The 18,637-nt window shown below is 28.5% G+C and overlaps 1 protein-coding gene across 1 annotated transcript; it reads left to right on the top strand.

Annotated features, from left to right (window-relative positions):
* The first annotated feature begins 4,461 nt into the window (after window positions 1-4,461).
* On the top strand, window positions 4,462-12,493 carry LOC113556692. The gene is made up of 2 exons (XM_026961790.2): window positions 4,462-5,026; window positions 11,135-12,493. Exons 1-2 carry the CDS (start codon window positions 4,585-4,587, stop codon window positions 11,626-11,628), a joined length of 936 nt encoding a protein of 311 aa, XP_026817591.1. The 5' UTR covers window positions 4,462-4,584; the 3' UTR covers window positions 11,629-12,493.
* The last annotated feature ends 6,144 nt before the right edge of the window (window positions 12,494-18,637 follow it).

Genomic DNA, 18,637 nt, shown 5'->3' with positions numbered 1-18,637 from the left:
TTAAAATAAACAATTTTTTTTTGTAAAATATCAATATTATTATTTATTATCATTGTGAGTATATTAAAGTATTTATGTATTTTTAATTAAGAGAAGAAATATATTAAGTGTTTTCCATTAGGTATTTAGACGTTAACGGATGATTTATTATTTTAATTTATAAATCGCGATGACGAAGTGAAGAAACGAAGATAGATTGACTGGAATACTTTGATATTGTATGTATTTCTAAAAGTTTTTAAAGATCAAGAGGATCTTTGAAATCTCAAATGCTTTTAAGTACATACTAATAATGAGCACCGTAAAAAATGTGATGTTTATATTAGTCTTCATCTTAATACTTATTACTAAATCCTATTAAACACGGAAAAAACATTTTCATCTCCATTTTAACAAACTTGAGATTGTTCGTAAAAAATATTATTGTTATGGTAATTTTTTTTTATGTTAAACTGGTAGTATTTATTATACACATTTTATAATATGTATGTAGTCTATATTTTCATAATATAAAGTTGCTTAAAATAATAAATAAATTAACGTAATGTTTTACCTATACCAATAAAAACTTCAATAATTTAATTTTTAATTTTTATATAAATCTTGTTGGTATTTGTTTTGTTTGTACAACGGCTTTATTTTATCTCTTTAAATAAAATATAATTCTTCTAGAAAGATTCGGATTACGAACTAATACAGTGTTTTAAGTATTTTTTGTTTCAACTTAAAAAATCAATGGAAATGCATAATAAACTCAAACAAAATCAAAAAACTCTATGGACTCAATTGATATATTTTACTTCTCCAAAGTGCGAACTTAATTCGTATGGTTTTTTGTTTCCTAATTTCGGACTCAATTAGTGTATTATTATTGTTTTCCTTTTCAGTTATGGAAATTAATTAGTATGCACATGCTTATTAATAGATTAATTACTAAACGATTATACTAGGTACCTTCTGGCTGCTGTAAAAAATAAACATTGCAATTAATTATAATTTAGAAGTACTAAGTAGGTACATACTACTCATTAGGTACAGCCAGTATAGATAAGTAGGTATTTCATATTTATTTTAATTTAACAAATTCAGATTAATCAATGGCTAATATTTCAATGTTCATATAATTAAAGTAATAAATAGTAAACTTTCCCTTTTATCGTGAATAAAATTAAATCTCTTTAATCGGGTAATTATAACGTCAAAAAAAAAAAATGATAAAATTAGGTACCTAATTTAAACTATTGTAAAATAATCTCTCCAATAGTAAAGCATTTCAAGAAGTTAAATTTATATAATTGTACACACGCTATTCGTTCTGAATTAGCTACATCATGCTATACTAAATTATTTCAAAATCTGTCAAAATGTAATTATATAATAATAATAGATTTACTACTTTTATCATAATAGCTATTAATATTACTGACTGCTGTTAGTTGCTATTTAATATGATTATAATATTTAAAAACTTCCATAATAATTTGAACATTTTAAGCAGTGATAATACTGGACAAAAACTGACAATATTATTGATTAAGGCATATATTAAGGAATTTAGGTATGTATAAAGTATATATTTTAAATCATCGAATTTGGGAATGGTAAACTGAGTCCCAAATAATTGGGTGGATATTGGGGCTAGGTAAATTGAGTCTGGAAAACTTTAACGTGCTAGTGCTAGGTAAACCGAGTCCGACTAATACACTTTTAACCTCGCCAGTTATGTTAACATAACAGATAGTACTAAGCCTGTAAAAGTGAGAATGAAAATGTGCTGTTTTGGAAACTAAACATATTATAACCAGGGACTCAGTTTACCTTATACCTTTTCAAATCCGGGATTCAGTTTACTACAAAAACGGTAGTTCGGACTCAATTTACCTAGCCCCATCGAATTTTAGCCGTTATTTATATAATGATTAAAATTCACACAATCATTATATTAACTACCAAAATATTAATAACACCCTTTAAAGTAGGTACCTATTTATTTTGTTTATATGCATATCATTTATATATAAAACCGAAGTACTTGCTATTATTAGTCTAAATGTGTATATTTTATACACGTATTTTTATAAGTATACCTCCCTTAGGTATCTGTTTAATGTAATATTATGTGTAACTATATTATTTTAAGTAATATATTAATAGTTTTATTTTATTTCAATCAATGGATAAATAAACTTATTCAATATTAAGTACATAAAATAATGCTGATGTATATTTGTAAATTGTAAAATGCATTTTATTGTAAAAATATGAAATAATATGTTGTAACAAATGAAATGAATAAATAAATTAAAAAAATATTTTTATAATTACCAATTATTCTAAATCCCAAAAAAATATAGAGCTTTGTAATTGTTTTTTGATTATATAAATTATTGAAATCTTCATATTTTGGTCTTGACCTCACTGAAACTAAACTTTAAGTGATTGCGATAAAAACTGACTAATATAATATTATTAACATTTATGTTATTAATAATAATTATATAGCCACTGTTGCGATTGACAACAATTTAGTTTTAGAAAAATTACTTACACGTAGATAGTATTATACTATTATTATAATACTTGCGCGCATACATAATTATTGATTAATATAGATAGGTGCCTATATTAGATAGAGGGTCATGAAAAAACCATTCGTATTTCAAAAATCATTTATAAAAACAAACAAAGATACAAAAGAACCTCTTGTATTTGTGAAGAATAAACATCATGCCAATTTACATTATTTGGTTTTGAACACTAGGTACTGATGATATATTAACGAACTATAAAATACGAAAGGTTTTTTTTCCAAAAAATATTTGTGCCTTATAATCTGTTATATAATATATTATACAATAAAAGTAGGTACTGTATATCTCAGTGCCGTCCTGAAGGGGGTATTTGGAGGGAGCATCTTAACCTCTCCTCCCCAAAAAAATTGAATTCACGAAAAATAAATTTATTTATGAATACTGCAGTCTATGATACTGCAGTGATAGGTATCTAATAACTTCTGCGTATCAGGTGTATTTCAAGGAGAGTGCAAAACGTGCACCCCCAATTGTCTTTATTTGTATACATATAATTTTACAATGCATATCAAATATATGCTCTCTCCCCCCGCCACAGGACACATTTACATAGTATGTTAACTGTTAGTGTTGGTGCTTCTTTAGTTAGTTCTTATAACTTAATAATAACTTAGTATCTATGTGATTAAAAATGTATTTAAACAAGAGCACGTGCAGTGGCGTGGCGTGAGACTTGGTGGCCCAAACATAGACATAAAATTAATAAATCCTGATGCTATAGAAGCTATAGTTAAAAATATATATTAATGGAAATAATTGGTTAACTTATACAATTATTTGAAAAACAATAGCATTGCATACCTAAAAAAATTAATTTGACATGTCTTTATTTGATAGAAAAAAATTAATATTTTTTTTTGTTTTAATGTTTTCATGCTCGGATCAAGGGTGGGTGGGGTGTTCAAGAGAAGCCCAAGGCAACTCCGGTCCACAAAACTTAAGATTGTCTTTGGGGCCTCTAATCATCAAATATTATGTGAAAAAGTAAATATACCTAATACCTTAAAAATCTTTAATATGAATATAAAAAAAAAAAAATCAAATTTTAATAATACGCAACCCCCTTGATAATTTGTACTGTTTCCTTTTCGGGATTTGATATTATTATCGGTGTAACGATAAATATTTACGTCGCACGACAAGAGTAGTTTTGCGGACTCCAAAGTAATCCAAACTTTATCGTACCTGTGGTTATCGTGAGTTTTTGGGCGGGGGAGGGGGGGTGTAGATCCCTGCCTAAATACGCAATTGGGCACGCGTAGGTCTATCATCGACGCATAACCGTGTAAGAATATTTTGGGGACATCGCGCGGATATAATACATGAGATTCACTTTTGACCCGTGTTCAAAAGAAGAAGTTTCTATAAGAAGTACGCCCCTAAGTTTTTACAATAGCCGTAGAGCTGCCCGTCATCTTGATTTATCGGCATAATCTTTTAATATTACTGTAATTTAGAGATATCAATTATATACATACGTATGACGCGTATGATATAAATTATTGTTAAAAAAATTGACGTTTTCCTTCACCGATGTGGCGAGAACACTGTGCCGCATCCTTGACTGTCCGCGTAGAGACCTACTGCCACACGATATTATTATACACGCGCGCGTAAACATCGTAGAAACAAAATCGGTAAACGGAAAACGAAGCCTCCCGGAACGTGTTGGGTAGGTTTACCGCGGGCGGCGGCGGCAGTGGCTATTGCGCGTTTTCTGATACCCAATCTAATGCCGCGTTGTACGCGCGCGCGCGCGATTCTCTCCCGCGTGCGCTACTTCTGAGAAACTGGTCACGTCCGGACCGGGTTGCCCGACGGCGGCGGCGGCGGCGGCGGCGGTGCTTCTATAAAGTCACCGGACATCCATTCACATACATTCATTGCACTGCTCATCGTCGTCGGGGACAGCGGCCGGCACACGCATCGCAGTTCCTCACACATACACACACACACACACACACACACACCGTTTACCGCCGTCCACCATACGATGGTCAAGTACGCAACAGCGTTGGTGTTGGCGTTCGCCGCAGCAACCGCGGCCCTCGCAGCGGAACAGACGGCGCCCACGCCGTCGTCCATCGAACAGCAGCAAAATAATGACGCCGCCGACGGCGACCTGTCCTGGACCGAAGTGATCGCGTGCTACAAGAAGCCGCAGGCGGCCATCGGGTGCCTGGAATCGCGCATGAGCCGCGCCATGGTGTCGATGCGCGACACAGCCGTCGGTCTGGCCCACAGCGACCCGGAAACCGCGCCCGAGGACGTGGCCGGCGTCGGCGATCTGGTCCAACAGATCGGCGAGTTCATCACTTACGGCATTTCCAGTTACTTCCATGGCGGCGATGGCGGCGGTGGCGGTGACGAAGACGAAGTATCGGCCCCGTCCGCCGGAGGATCGCCCGTCAACGCACCGAAAGACCTCGACGAAGGTGAGTTGTTGTTTTATGCATTCTATACGGGAAAATATGCGGTTATATATTATAGTTTTTAACAACATTACTGATGAAGTTGAGTAACGGTTTTTGTTTTTTTTTTTCGGGGGGCTTCGAGAGTTTTCGGAGAGCTAAATCCTCAAACGTTTACTTCTATATGCGTTACAATAGCATACGTTATTTATATTCTCTCGGCTCGTAAAGCCAATTATAACATCGTGTAAACATTGTTGATCGCCGCCGATTTCTCAGTTTTTTCGCGATATTTGTCCAACAGGGGCCCCCGATTATATGCCGGATACTCGGTTTCATTCGTTTTCGTATACCTACCTAGGTAGTGTGCGTGTGTGTAGGTTGGTTCATACTGGAAAATCTATACTGTACTACTCCAATTTTTATGATACGATATATTTAACTGCAGTTCAAGTTAACTTTCCGACTGGCGTCACCATCACACGATGCAGGTACACGCCTATGTAAATTATATTATTAATTATCTAACCTACGTTCAATTCGGTGGCCAGTTTGTAAAAGGATTGTTTTAGGCACAAACTGGACATGAATCTTACATTATAATCAGACGTCAAACCGACGTCAATTAATACCTTTTTTTCTCTTATTTATTCATCCGAATACACGCATACAGTCAATCGTTACGGCAGGTGCTCGATTCGAATCTATTCGCGGATAATTGTTCACAAATAGTATTACGAAATGTTTAGTTATTATCAACGCTAATACAAAATGCATATATTTCATATATACAGAGTAATCATTTTATTGTTAACCACTCATTATTTAAAAATCTATTAACGTTTTAGACAATATTTTTGTTTACATAATTTCCAGTCAAAATAAAACAATATATTTTCGAAGAAACCATATTTTTAATATTTTTTATCGTTAGACGAGGTTAGGATAAGTTAAAAGTGGTTAATTAGTTATAAATATTTAAAGTTTGGGTGAGCGGAGTAGTGGGCCAACATTTTGCAGGTTATTCCCGCACCACTCCACTCTGTTCACCATAAGTTCAAATACTCTAAACTTAAAAACTACTTGTCCGAATTTTAATTTTTATATTGAATAATATTTATAATATTATACTTCAGAATATTAAATTAAAAATGTAACTAGTCATTCATAAAAGTAAAAATTTTAAAATATATAACAATAAAAAATATTTAAAAATGTTGTTTTATTTCGTCTGTAAAACTCGCATTGTATATATTATATAGATATATATCTTTTTTTTTAACACGATAAACTAATAAAAACTATACAATTTAAAGGGTTAATTTTAGTTATAACATAATAATTTAATAAATATTACAATATATTATTTTAACAATCAATATAATATTATCTAAATCTTTAAACATTGATGACATTGATCGTTTAACGCCGATAATGACGTACATAAATTAACACCAAAGAACTTTTTCTACTACATGATTTATGACTTTTACAATAAACACAATATGTATATTCATAACACTATTCTACTATTACCACTATTAAAAGTTACTATTGATTAAGCGATAATAATAAAAACGTTATTTATTTATCGCCGTATGTGTACATGGTAAATACAATTGTTCATTCGGCCTGTGGCGCCAGTTGAAATAGAATTTTATTATTAGACATTATATTTACAAATTGTCGTTTGCACGTAGCTAAAATAAATTGTAGAGCAATAATTTCGTAGCATGAAATATTTACTTTTTGAATCAAATTAATGAAATTAGGTGAATTGAACAATCGTGATCCGGTTAAGTGTAAATGCAAGTATGTAGGTATGCTTTAATGAAACTTTTAGGAATAAAATTGTATTAATTATATAACCTGCAACTGTTAAAACAAAAATTAATTATTCAAAAACATATAATTATGGCATTACATTTATATACATATAGGCACTTATTGTAAATAACAATTCTATTCAAAGCCTAGAAATATGATTTATGAATATGATTAACAAATGATATTCAAATATAAATTATCAAAAGTAATTGTCGACCGATACGTAGGTACAGTTAGAAATTGAGAATTACAATTTTAACCTTGATCATTGTTTCTCTGCAGAGAATAAAAGAAAACTTATTATATACAATTTTTAACTCATCAGTCATCACCTACTTTTTATTGGTTTTTATTTTCTTTCATTCATCGCTGCTCTTAACAAACTACTTAGAATCGAATAATACAAATGAATAAAATAATACACTAGGTAGGTATCGTACGTATCAGTTGTAAAATTCACATAATATCACACATGTGTACATATCAACGAGCGTATACAGTTGTAGAAATGAGTATATTGATACACGTGGGAGTGACATTGATCGGAGTACGATCGAACAATACGTCCATAGTAAGATAATATTTTTAAATTAGTTTGTGTCTTGTCACTCACGAAACTCGTCTAAACACAATTACCGATCTAGGATTGAGTTTTCCAATTTCTGTTTGTTCGATATTTGCTCAATGGGCTTTATTAAAATGTATTATTTTTTTATATATTTGTAAAGTGAAAACGTTCACGTTCTGTACACTCTTGAGAAAAATATATGTTTAGCTTATGTTTTAATAATCACACGTGTGATAATGGTCCATAAGGCCACGGAAACACAGATACCTACACATGTATTATATTTATACCACGCCACGCTACCGTGAAGATGATACGGTATAGGACTTTCACCTAACACCTCTTGCGTTCTTACGATTTCTCGTAGAGATTCTATCATAACAATAGGATATCTTACTGCAGTTGTTTACCGCCATCAAAGGCTCGTGAATAGTATTTCTTTTTAACCACTGGCTAAAGTTAATTTATTTTGAATACGTACGGCCGTTACCTAGATTAACTAAATGCCTATCTTCCGGAGAATAATAATTAATAATTGTTAATAATCGTGTAGTTACACGTAATTGTTTACAACTAGTGTGAATTATTTCATAGCGCCTATGAGTCGACTCTGATGCGTTTCGGATTATTTTTAGTATCCGCCATGTATCGAATCGGCTTTATTGGCCGTTGGGACCGCGTTACACTATCACATAGACAACGTCCGTAATATAATATTGTTAATTTTTTGTGGGTGGTCATATTTTTTTGGAATTCACCACTAAACCAGTTTCTAAAAGTGTTACGGATGAGGACAAATAACACGCAAACGTCCGGAGAAAGATTAAGTACAAGGTGTTAAACCAGTTCTTCCGATCCGAAAAAATATATGATAATTTATGTATATGTTTCACCGTCATTCTAAACTGATGACTGTAAACTTAAAACAGCGCAGTCGGAAACTACAGTGGACTGAAGTGCGTGTCGGAGAGTTCTCGTACCTATTTGAATTTAATTACACAACCAAGTGAATTCGTAATGACAAAATTCTATCAGTGTTGTTAATATATTTTTGATCTACCGGCCGCGATACACGAACCGGATACTCGCATATTTATGTTATAACGCGTACCTCCCAATAATATTATACATACGTATAGGTACACAAAATACTTAAAAACAAAAAATACCCAGAAGAAAGTATACGGGCAGTATTTTATTAAATTATAACGGAAGAAGTGTCCATACTGGTATAATGGCTCGTGGCTGTATTTTTAATTTACCGTTTAAAGCTATTCTATAACACAGCATCAAAATATATTTAAATAATAATAATAATAATATATAGATCTGCGTAAAACTCGTTTTTAAAACAACCGGTCGTATAGCGAACTTGTGCGATCCCAAACATTTCAAAAACCGTTAATGGCTTTAACGGGAATTAACGATTTAATATTGCTATAAAATTAGTTATGTGGACTAACAGTTAATGCATCAACGAGTAATGGGATAATTATAATAATATTTTATATGCATAGGAACACGCGAAATGAAATGAAATAACAACTACGTATTATAAAACGTTATCGCATCTCATGTAATTGGCACCTATGTAATGAACATAAAATTAACATACGCAGTAAAATATTGTTTTTAACTGTTGTAACTTGTTTTTATTTTATGCTGATAACACGTGTACATAAAATTGTAAGGGTTTAATGTTGAATTTTTTTACTCAATGAAACCATTATTTATAAGTTTATAATTATTATAAACTACTATCAAGATGTGTTAAAGTAATTTTATTTTTCAAATGCGTTAACACTTATAATTACACGAAATTATTTAGAGCGTAAAACATAAAAGTGAATTATTATATTTCGATTTTAACCTTTCGTTTAATATTTTTCCCATCTACTTTCATATAGAACTCGTGCATTACTATACGTGTAGGTAACGAAAAAAAATCTATTAATCTAATATTATTGTAATATTAATGAACCGTTATCATTTGATATTGATCAGTACAACATATTATGTATATTTTAATATTGAAAACGATCACGTAAATTTTACTTTTTACTGATAATTTATAACCCAAGTACCTACTCATCTATTTATATCAGACAAAAAAAAAAATGTAACGAGATCGAAACGAATGTATTTATGTGATATACAACCGTCACAGACAATTATTAACAAACCATACACGAATAGCTTGAGGATTTAAAAAAAAAAGAGATTATCAACAAGACAGTGTAAACATTTTAAGGAGACATTGTTTTGTAATATTTTTGAAGTTTATAAGTATTAAATTTAAGTATATTTTAGTATTAAAATAAATAACAAGAGAAATCGTGGACAGTAACACAGGCCCAGAGAAGTTAACATTTTTTTAAATAAAGTACAAAACACAGAATGTCTCTTTTACATAATCTCTCTAGTAGTAAAAGTTTGTAAGAATTTCTGTCGGATTAGGTATCCATACTGTATTAAATTGTGTCAACCGGATCAACTGCAATATACCAGCAATCAGTTATAGCGTTCAGATTAAATCGTTTACTATAAATATCAAGTATCTCTAAAATAAACCAGTTTATGTACAAATATGTACACTAAAAAAGATTGTCGATTTCGTCCTTTTTAAATGATACCATTTTTTGTGTGTTTTACCTTTTCTGTCCGATAAAGCTTAAAAACGTGTCTGATAATACAGTGAAAGCAAAATTGATATTGAAATACCATTGAACATATATATTATTGAAGATAAACTTGAAAATCTTTATAGGTATATCAGATTTTTTTACATTTATAAAATAATGAATTTTTTTCTTTTAAAATCGAGTTTTACCGATTTTAACATTACAATTTAAATCGATATAATTATTAAACACAATATGCATATGTAGTGTATTTTAATCCATAACAAGTTATTTGTTTAATCAACAATTTTTAAAATTACTAGGAATTTGAAATTTAATAATTAATAAATTTACTTACGAGTACCTTGGTAACTATTTAAATTGTTCATAATCATATAATGTAGATGATGAATATTTAAGTCATTTATTCAAATTATAAAAGATTTAAAAAATGTTTTTTTCAATACTTAAATAATGTTAAAATAGAAAACCAGTACACTTTGGTTTATTTACCCATTAGCAATTAATTAATAACATTGTGATTATAATATTTTTGTAGCTATGTATTTGTATTCACCCCGTTGGAGACATATCGTTTGGATTAATATGCATAGATAGATAATTGGACACGTGGGCACGAAGGTAATTGATGTGCAAGGTTAATGCCATTGCCAAGGGTATAATTTCCATAAGCAAGTGATCATTTATACGAATGTTTTTATTATACTCGATTGTATGTAGGCCAACTAGGTTTAAATCAACATGTGTACGACTTAGGAACCGGTTGTAAATAAAGATAGATTGAAATCAGCCGACAATAAATTAATTAAACTAGGTCACGTATCCGCTGCACCGGACGAAAGCAACCGTTTTTTTCGATCGACAACCTTATCCTTCCATCAAGATTGTCTTGTTAGTCTCTCATGTTTTCATTTTCTGAGCATTATAACTATCCCAGTTTGTTTCTTCTACGATGTTATGCCATCATTTACATACACCTATGACCGCACATAAATATTAAATTTACTAATAGATCGATTTAATTAATGATTTTCAAAGCCATTTCTAGACTAAATAAAAAAATATACGCTTAATTTCTACGTTTTGTTATTTTAGGTAGAGGACATCATAAGAAAAAGAAGATCCAAAAGGAAATCAAGAAATTCGTGTTGAAGGTTTTGTTCGGTATCTATCTGTTCAAGCAAAAGATCAAGATGATCATTATGACAATCCAATCGATATTGATGAGCAAGTTCTTGATCGTGGCAATGATCTACGCTATATCCAACACTTTCAAGATCTGGTACGATATCAAGTGGAGCAAGCACCACCACCACGACAAAGTTGTATACTACGAGAATGCTCACCACCAACATCATTATGAGCCACCAGAGCACGGAGATTTCGACGACCATCACGGTTTCGGAGGTAGCATCTGGGGTAGGAGCATTGTAGCCACCGAGCCTTCTGTGATGGAACAATCTAATGGTGCTGTATCTGGAGCACACGGAGATGGTATCAGCCGTTATATTAGACGTGTGTCGAGGACGACACAACCCCAGATTGGATCACAGGACTTGGCCTATGGAGCTCAAATACCGGCTCAATAATTAGCCTCACTTTCCAATTTCTCTTCACCCTAACCAAAACTAGAAAACATTAGGACATTTTTTTTTAAATACCTATCGTTATTTTTCTAACTATTACATTATCTGTAATCTAAAAAGACTAAAGAGTGACGAGTGTAGTACAATGAATAATTGAATATGCATTCGTCCGGGGCTAATTTTCAGAGGGATGAGCTGATTGCGGGAATCGGCATTTCTATAAATAATCTCTATCGTCTTACTATATAGATCAAAAGACGTTACGAGAAAACATTCTTATTCTATGGAAAGTAATTTTCCTGTAATTCCTAAACTAGGCCATAATATTATCATTAACTTATATGCACACTCCTTATTTATTAAATATACTTTTATTTAATTAGGATCGTAATCGTCCTTAACAAAATAAAATTAGGATTATAATTTGACAACTCATTAGTCTGGTCAGTTAGATTATATTTAATAATTAATTTGAAACTTATAGTGTTAGTGTAAAAGACTTTTGTTTGTTTACTTAATTTAAACTAATATATTGCACTTAACTTAATGTTATAAAAAAGTTAGTTTGTCGTTTGTATGGTGATCATGCATGACACATACCTATACGTAAATATAACATGCATGACATTTACGGGATAAAACCTGGCCTAAGAAATTGCTCAATATTTTTGGTTTTAACAACAATAGTTAAATGTCAATCTATGTATTGATTTAATTTATATATCACAAGAATAATATTAATATGAAAATTATTATTCAAAATACTGATATTACGCATTCATATATACTTATTGTATTATTTATTTATTTATTTATTTATTTATTTTAATTTATTATATTATTTTTATATTGTAAAATAAACGTTTTCATCTGAATAGTTTTGTGTTCCTACTATATACTTTTTAGCTGGGTATTATAATAATTATTGGATAAATAATTGGTATATTTTAATGTTCGCTTTTTATAAATTATTTTGTATTCAAACAATTTAGAATATCGCAAATAATTAAGAAATCAAGTATTTACCAAAACAGATACTTTATCAATTTTTAATAAATTGAGGTGCTAATTTATGTAGAAGTATGGAAATAAAAGGACTAAAAAAATTAAACTTGGGTGCAAGTGAATAAGGAAAAGTGAATTTATCTGAACTGATTTATTTAAAAAAAATGTATATTAATATCTACATAAGTACGTCGTATGCAATGATAAAGAATTAGTACACTTTATCGAGTTATTGTTAGATATATTATATTATTCTAATTTCTCTCATTAAATTCATAGGATACAGTTTTGAAATCAATTATTTTTATTACGTTATTATAATGTTATACATTCAGATAAATTGAAATTTATTGAAAATAATAGAAATAAGTGTTTATTTAGTTTCTATAAAGCAATTAAAATAATGCATATTACCTCTCTAAACGATCCAAAACAATTCATTGGATATTTGGATACCTAGGACAAAAGTAAATGTTTTCAAAATCCTTTATCGTAGGAATTCCATTAAATTTTTTTTTGAATCTTAAAAAAATAAAATGTACAGATAACGCATAAGCAGAAAAATTAACATGCACTTCAAAATCAAAATTAATTTTATATGGAACTTACAAGTTTCAACATTTTTACTTAAACTATAGTCTACCAAATACTAATATTAAAACTACAATGGCCCGTATCTACCCATATTTTAGTCCCATTATAAACATGAGAAAAATAATTCATAGATTCGTTCTTGTTATAATCTTAAAATTAAGAAGAGTGTAACAAATAGATAATGTATAAACTATAATAGGTATTGTTAATCACGTTAATATAGACAGTGAGAATTATTAAAATTAGAGAAAGGCTGCCTAATAAAAATATTATAAATAATATTATTATTTTATTATAAATTGTCAAGTTGAACAATGTTTTATAGTACTGCTATAATATAACAAGCGTAATTTTAATTTTATGTAGCAGTTACATTGAAGTTATACGAGTATGTCTATAACGATGTGGCAAGTTAATAAGTTTGTACGATATGTTATCAATTTAAGCAAGTTTATAATTATCAATACTATGGATACGATGGATGTCCAAAAATTTAGGCTCCTATATAAATAATGTTTTTTATTCAAAAATATAGTTTGAAGAAATTTCTTATATTGACATTTTTACTTTACGACAAAAGTTTTAAATGTCTCAAAACAATCTGCCTTTTGTGGAAAAAAATATAATTCTTAATAAATATTTAATTTTTAAGAGATTTTAATTTATATTTATTTGAACAATTTTTAATAAAATGTAGTAAATATAATAATTTGAATTTTCATAGCTGAGTTTCTATAAATAATAATTCTAACTGTAATCACGCATTAAACTTTTTATGGGCTGTATTTCAACGATAATCGATGAATTTTATTTTTTCATGTTTTTGGCTTTCTGTGATAAATATTTTAAGTTTTTAAATTTATCTTGGTTCATGTTGAAATATTTTTTAATAATCTAAAATTATCAAAAGTATGCTATCACCATTGTTTTTCAAATTTTTTTTTAACTTAATTATTATTTTTTTGTTCGTTTAACTGATTTGATTTTTGAATATGTAATAATATATCATAATTACAAAACTGATATTCTGATAAAAGTAATACGTATATCATTTGTTATATGCTATATACAAATATAAATACTTACTATACTTTAATAATATGCACTGTCTATACAATTGACTACCACTAAAATATACACTTGAATGTCAACACTTTTCTTCTCCGTCCAAATTATTATTTATTAATAAAACAACACACGATAATTAGTTGATATTCACCATAAACAAGAACGAACTCAAGTAAAAAATAATTAAAAACTATCTTCCGTAAAGAAAAATTTTAAATTTATTAATAGTTTATTATTCTAAATCTATAAACTAAGCTTATCTTTTAATTGATAAAAAAAAATCACTTTCATAAGTGCTCAAACATTTAGATACTGTAAAATTATTCATAAAGGAACAGGAATCCTTTCCTTAACCAAGTTATACTGTAGTCTTATAAAAATTGATTTCTTTCAAACGTTATTATAAAAGCTTATAAAGGAATTAAAACTGTATCATGTAAGAGTTTAGCATTCCCTCAGTAGATATTAATACATCCTATAGAAAATACAATTAATATATATTTTCAATAGAAAATAGCATACTTACCTAATATTTGAAAAAAAATACTATTAATAACCTAATATTATTTTAAATAAATTTAATTAGCCTCTTTATTTTGTCAATGCCCAATGATTTAATTTGTGCAGCTTGCAAGGACAGCAAAAATTGAGGTTTCATACAGTATAAATACCTAATTATTACTTACACTTAAAAATATCACTATAGCACTATAGCAGTATTGAACAGTGTCTCCTAGTGTCACACACAACCGAAAATGTATATTTCTATTGCAATGCATATAGGTATTCATGAATAATAACTCTTCGTCATTTCGTTAATATGAAATACTGTAATGAGTATGAGATATAAATAGTGAATATTATGTAACAAAATTACTTTTCTCTTAAATGTACAATTGAAACAGCAAAAACTCATTTAAAACCTAAAATAGTGAATAGATACTGAACTAATAAAAAAAAAAATATCTTCACCCAGTTCTAGTGTATTTTAAATTCTTAATATTTATAAAAAATTATACAGTATATTCTTATTATGTTGAGCGTCGCTATTTCAAATTTTTCGTTGTATCGAATTACATTAAATTCCCCTTGAAAAATTACTTTAAAAGTTAATTATTAACTACAATTAAATAGCGTTTTGCTCTCGATAACTTGAAATAAAATCAATCGTTTTTCGTTATATCGAATACAAACATAATATTTTTATTACGGTAAGAAAAAAAATAAGCAGTACATTCAGTATAATGATAGTGATTTCACGCGTTTGTAATCATTCATATACAAATATATATATATATATATATATATATTATTCATATATAGTGAAATGAAAAATAAACATAAATTATTAAATGTCTTTACAATTAATTTTTAAATTCTTACAAAAACAAAAGTAATATTAAACAAACTTTAATGTCTACAGATTTAAAAAAAAAATGTATTTAATCATTATTTTGGTTTATTGATATGTATATGTAGTAATAGTACTTTAAGTATTCAAACTATGCATGAAACTATAACATGAAAAAGTTCGAGATAAATAATTTTAACGAATTATTTATCAATTTTTTCAATATTTTAAGAATTTTAATAAAACTCAATATCTCGAACTTTTTCCTATTACTCTTGAGATTCGACATAACGAGAATCCACTTTACAAGAAAAAATATTTAATATGTTAACGTAGAAATTTTAAAGTTATAATTTGCGCAGTATAGATTCTATCTTCAGGAATTAAGTTATTAGATATGACTAGGTTAAGTATTAATATACATATGATACATAATTTAAAAAGATTTAAAAAATGTCACTACTTACAGAATTAAAGAATTCGTTGTTATATACTAATTTTTGGGAAAAATATTAGCTGAAAACTCGGGTTTTAGAATTTATTGTTCTACAGATGCATTGATTATCTAATCATAAAAATGAAAAATATCCAAAAAAGTAGCATATTTAGTCCATTTTTGAAAAATCTTATTTAAAATTATATTTTGCATAGATTTGAGTAAGAACGATGCAACTATATGCATGTGAAACTATTTAAAAAGTATTTAGGATTTTTACCGTTTTTACAATTTTATGTAGGATGTAGCTAAGTTGCACTTAATCGCCTTTTATCATTTATAATTTTAATAAACGCACATTTTTTATGATAATTTTTCAAGATCTCATTCACATTCCACTACTCTTCAAAAAATATTATGGAAAAAAATAATTAAGAATAACTTTTGATTACTTATATAATACGATTACAATTATTTTAATTGTATTCAGTAAGTATACTTACTTATAATGATATAACGTGTTGAAATATTGCAGTTACCGTCTAGTATAGTTGTAGGACGTAGGTAGGACGTATAGGTATGAATTAGTTTGTTTTACAATTAATTATAACAATTATGATTTATGGTTAAGAGTGACATCACTAAATGTATTTAGTTGGTACACGGTAAATTAATTAATTTTCTATTCGTAATTTAACGGATGATTTGTTTATTTGTGTGATTGTACCTACCTATACACGTATTAGACATTTAAATTTTTTTTTGTTGAATAAAGAAATACGTCAAATTTTACATATTTTAACGGTGGTGTACGATATGGCTATGCTGAGGGAGAAGCCGAGCCGTATGTATATTAGGATACCTATTAAAAGATGAATTTAATTTAAAGATTAAAACCTGTTCGGTTCGATGCTTTGAATCCAATAATTGTGCAGGTTAAGTACCCGGTTTGTCGTATATTTCCAACGGCGTCACTGCTATTAGTTTACGAAAAAATTGTACACAAATTATTACACGAGTTCAAAAACCACACAAAAAACGGGTGCCCTGTAATATTTTCCAATATTATTTATTGTGGTAATGATTACCTAACTTGGTAATTAATCGTAAAAACCGTAACTGCGAATTGACGATGATTTGCCAGAAAGTTGTGCAAAGAAAACGGTATGCATGGCGCACTCTAGTTTCAAGCTCATGATTCAGTCACTACATTTGACTTAGTTTATAATTTATGATTTATTATTTTGATAATACTTTTATGAATATTTCTTTTTCAAATGATCAGCTATAAGGTAATACAATAATACTTGGTATTCTATTATTTATATTACAAATTTAGTATGTTACTCAACAGCCATCACAACATTCGACGTAAGTAATACATTTTCAGAAACTACAATACCTTTTTGTAATTTATTATTTTTATTAGTGCTTTATTTAGTTTATTTAAATATATATATTTAGGTTTATGATTTAAATAGTCTTGAAATATTTTGTACAACTTTCTGACTTATTATTAGTTATTGCCGTTATTGGATCGTAAAACAAAAATAATATATTTAATCAGAATTACGAAGAAGAAGAAGTTAAGTAGGCAATTTCTTAATCTCGCCCTATGTTTTATTCACTATACATACCGCCGTATAATATTTATTTATTTTCCTACTTGTCTTGTAGCTTGATAAAGAAGAATACTTCTTCGTTTTCATTGAATACAACTTACTATTTTTATAAACCAATTAATTATACTCTTGGCTTAATAAATACCAGTTTCAACAAGTTTAAAACATATTTTCTTGATGTTCTATAATATCTTGCTATTTTTACAGTTGATTGTCGTTTAATATTTTTCCAAGTTATCAGATATCAGTAAGTTAATCACTAATCAATAAATTGACAGAGCTGCTTATAAATTATATAAAAAAAAAAAAACAATAAAAATAGGCACTTAAAAAATATAATTTAGGTATTTTAATTACTTTTAAAAATAAATAAAAATTACAGATTACATATATATTTAAGATATATGCCACTATTCTGATCCTATGACAATGTCAGGTTATTGACTTTGTTTGAGTTAAAAAAAAGTATATTTTAATTGTTTGTAATATATTTACAAAATAAAATGCTATTTTGAATATCTACTTCAACAATATAAAGTGTAATTATATTAAATCCTATCCAGATTGTAATTGTTAAATTCGACAATCTTTTTAACAATAACTTTTTATGAAAATTAATATTATTAGAAATAATTTGAATTTTCCACTCCAGTACTCCACGTTCCTAATATTATACTTCAAATCATCAATGTCGATTAAATGTTTGAATACATAATAATTTATAATTATTAATATTTTTAACACTATTATAAGAGATACTTTTTACTATTTATAAGTTCTAATCCTTATCTATGTATTTATGATGTTTTCAATTATAAGACCAATAGGGCTCGCTAAAAAAATGAATACAACATAAAATATTCTAGTAAAATGAAATGTTATTAATTCACAAAATAATTTTATTATAATTGCTTAAAATTCTAGTCATAATAATAT

The sequence above is a fragment of the Rhopalosiphum maidis genome, chromosome 3 (assembly GCF_003676215.2).
Source record: "Rhopalosiphum maidis isolate BTI-1 chromosome 3, ASM367621v3, whole genome shotgun sequence".
Lineage (NCBI taxonomy): Eukaryota > Metazoa > Arthropoda > Insecta > Hemiptera > Aphididae > Rhopalosiphum > Rhopalosiphum maidis.
This window is presented reverse-complemented; position numbering and strand designations above follow the sequence as displayed.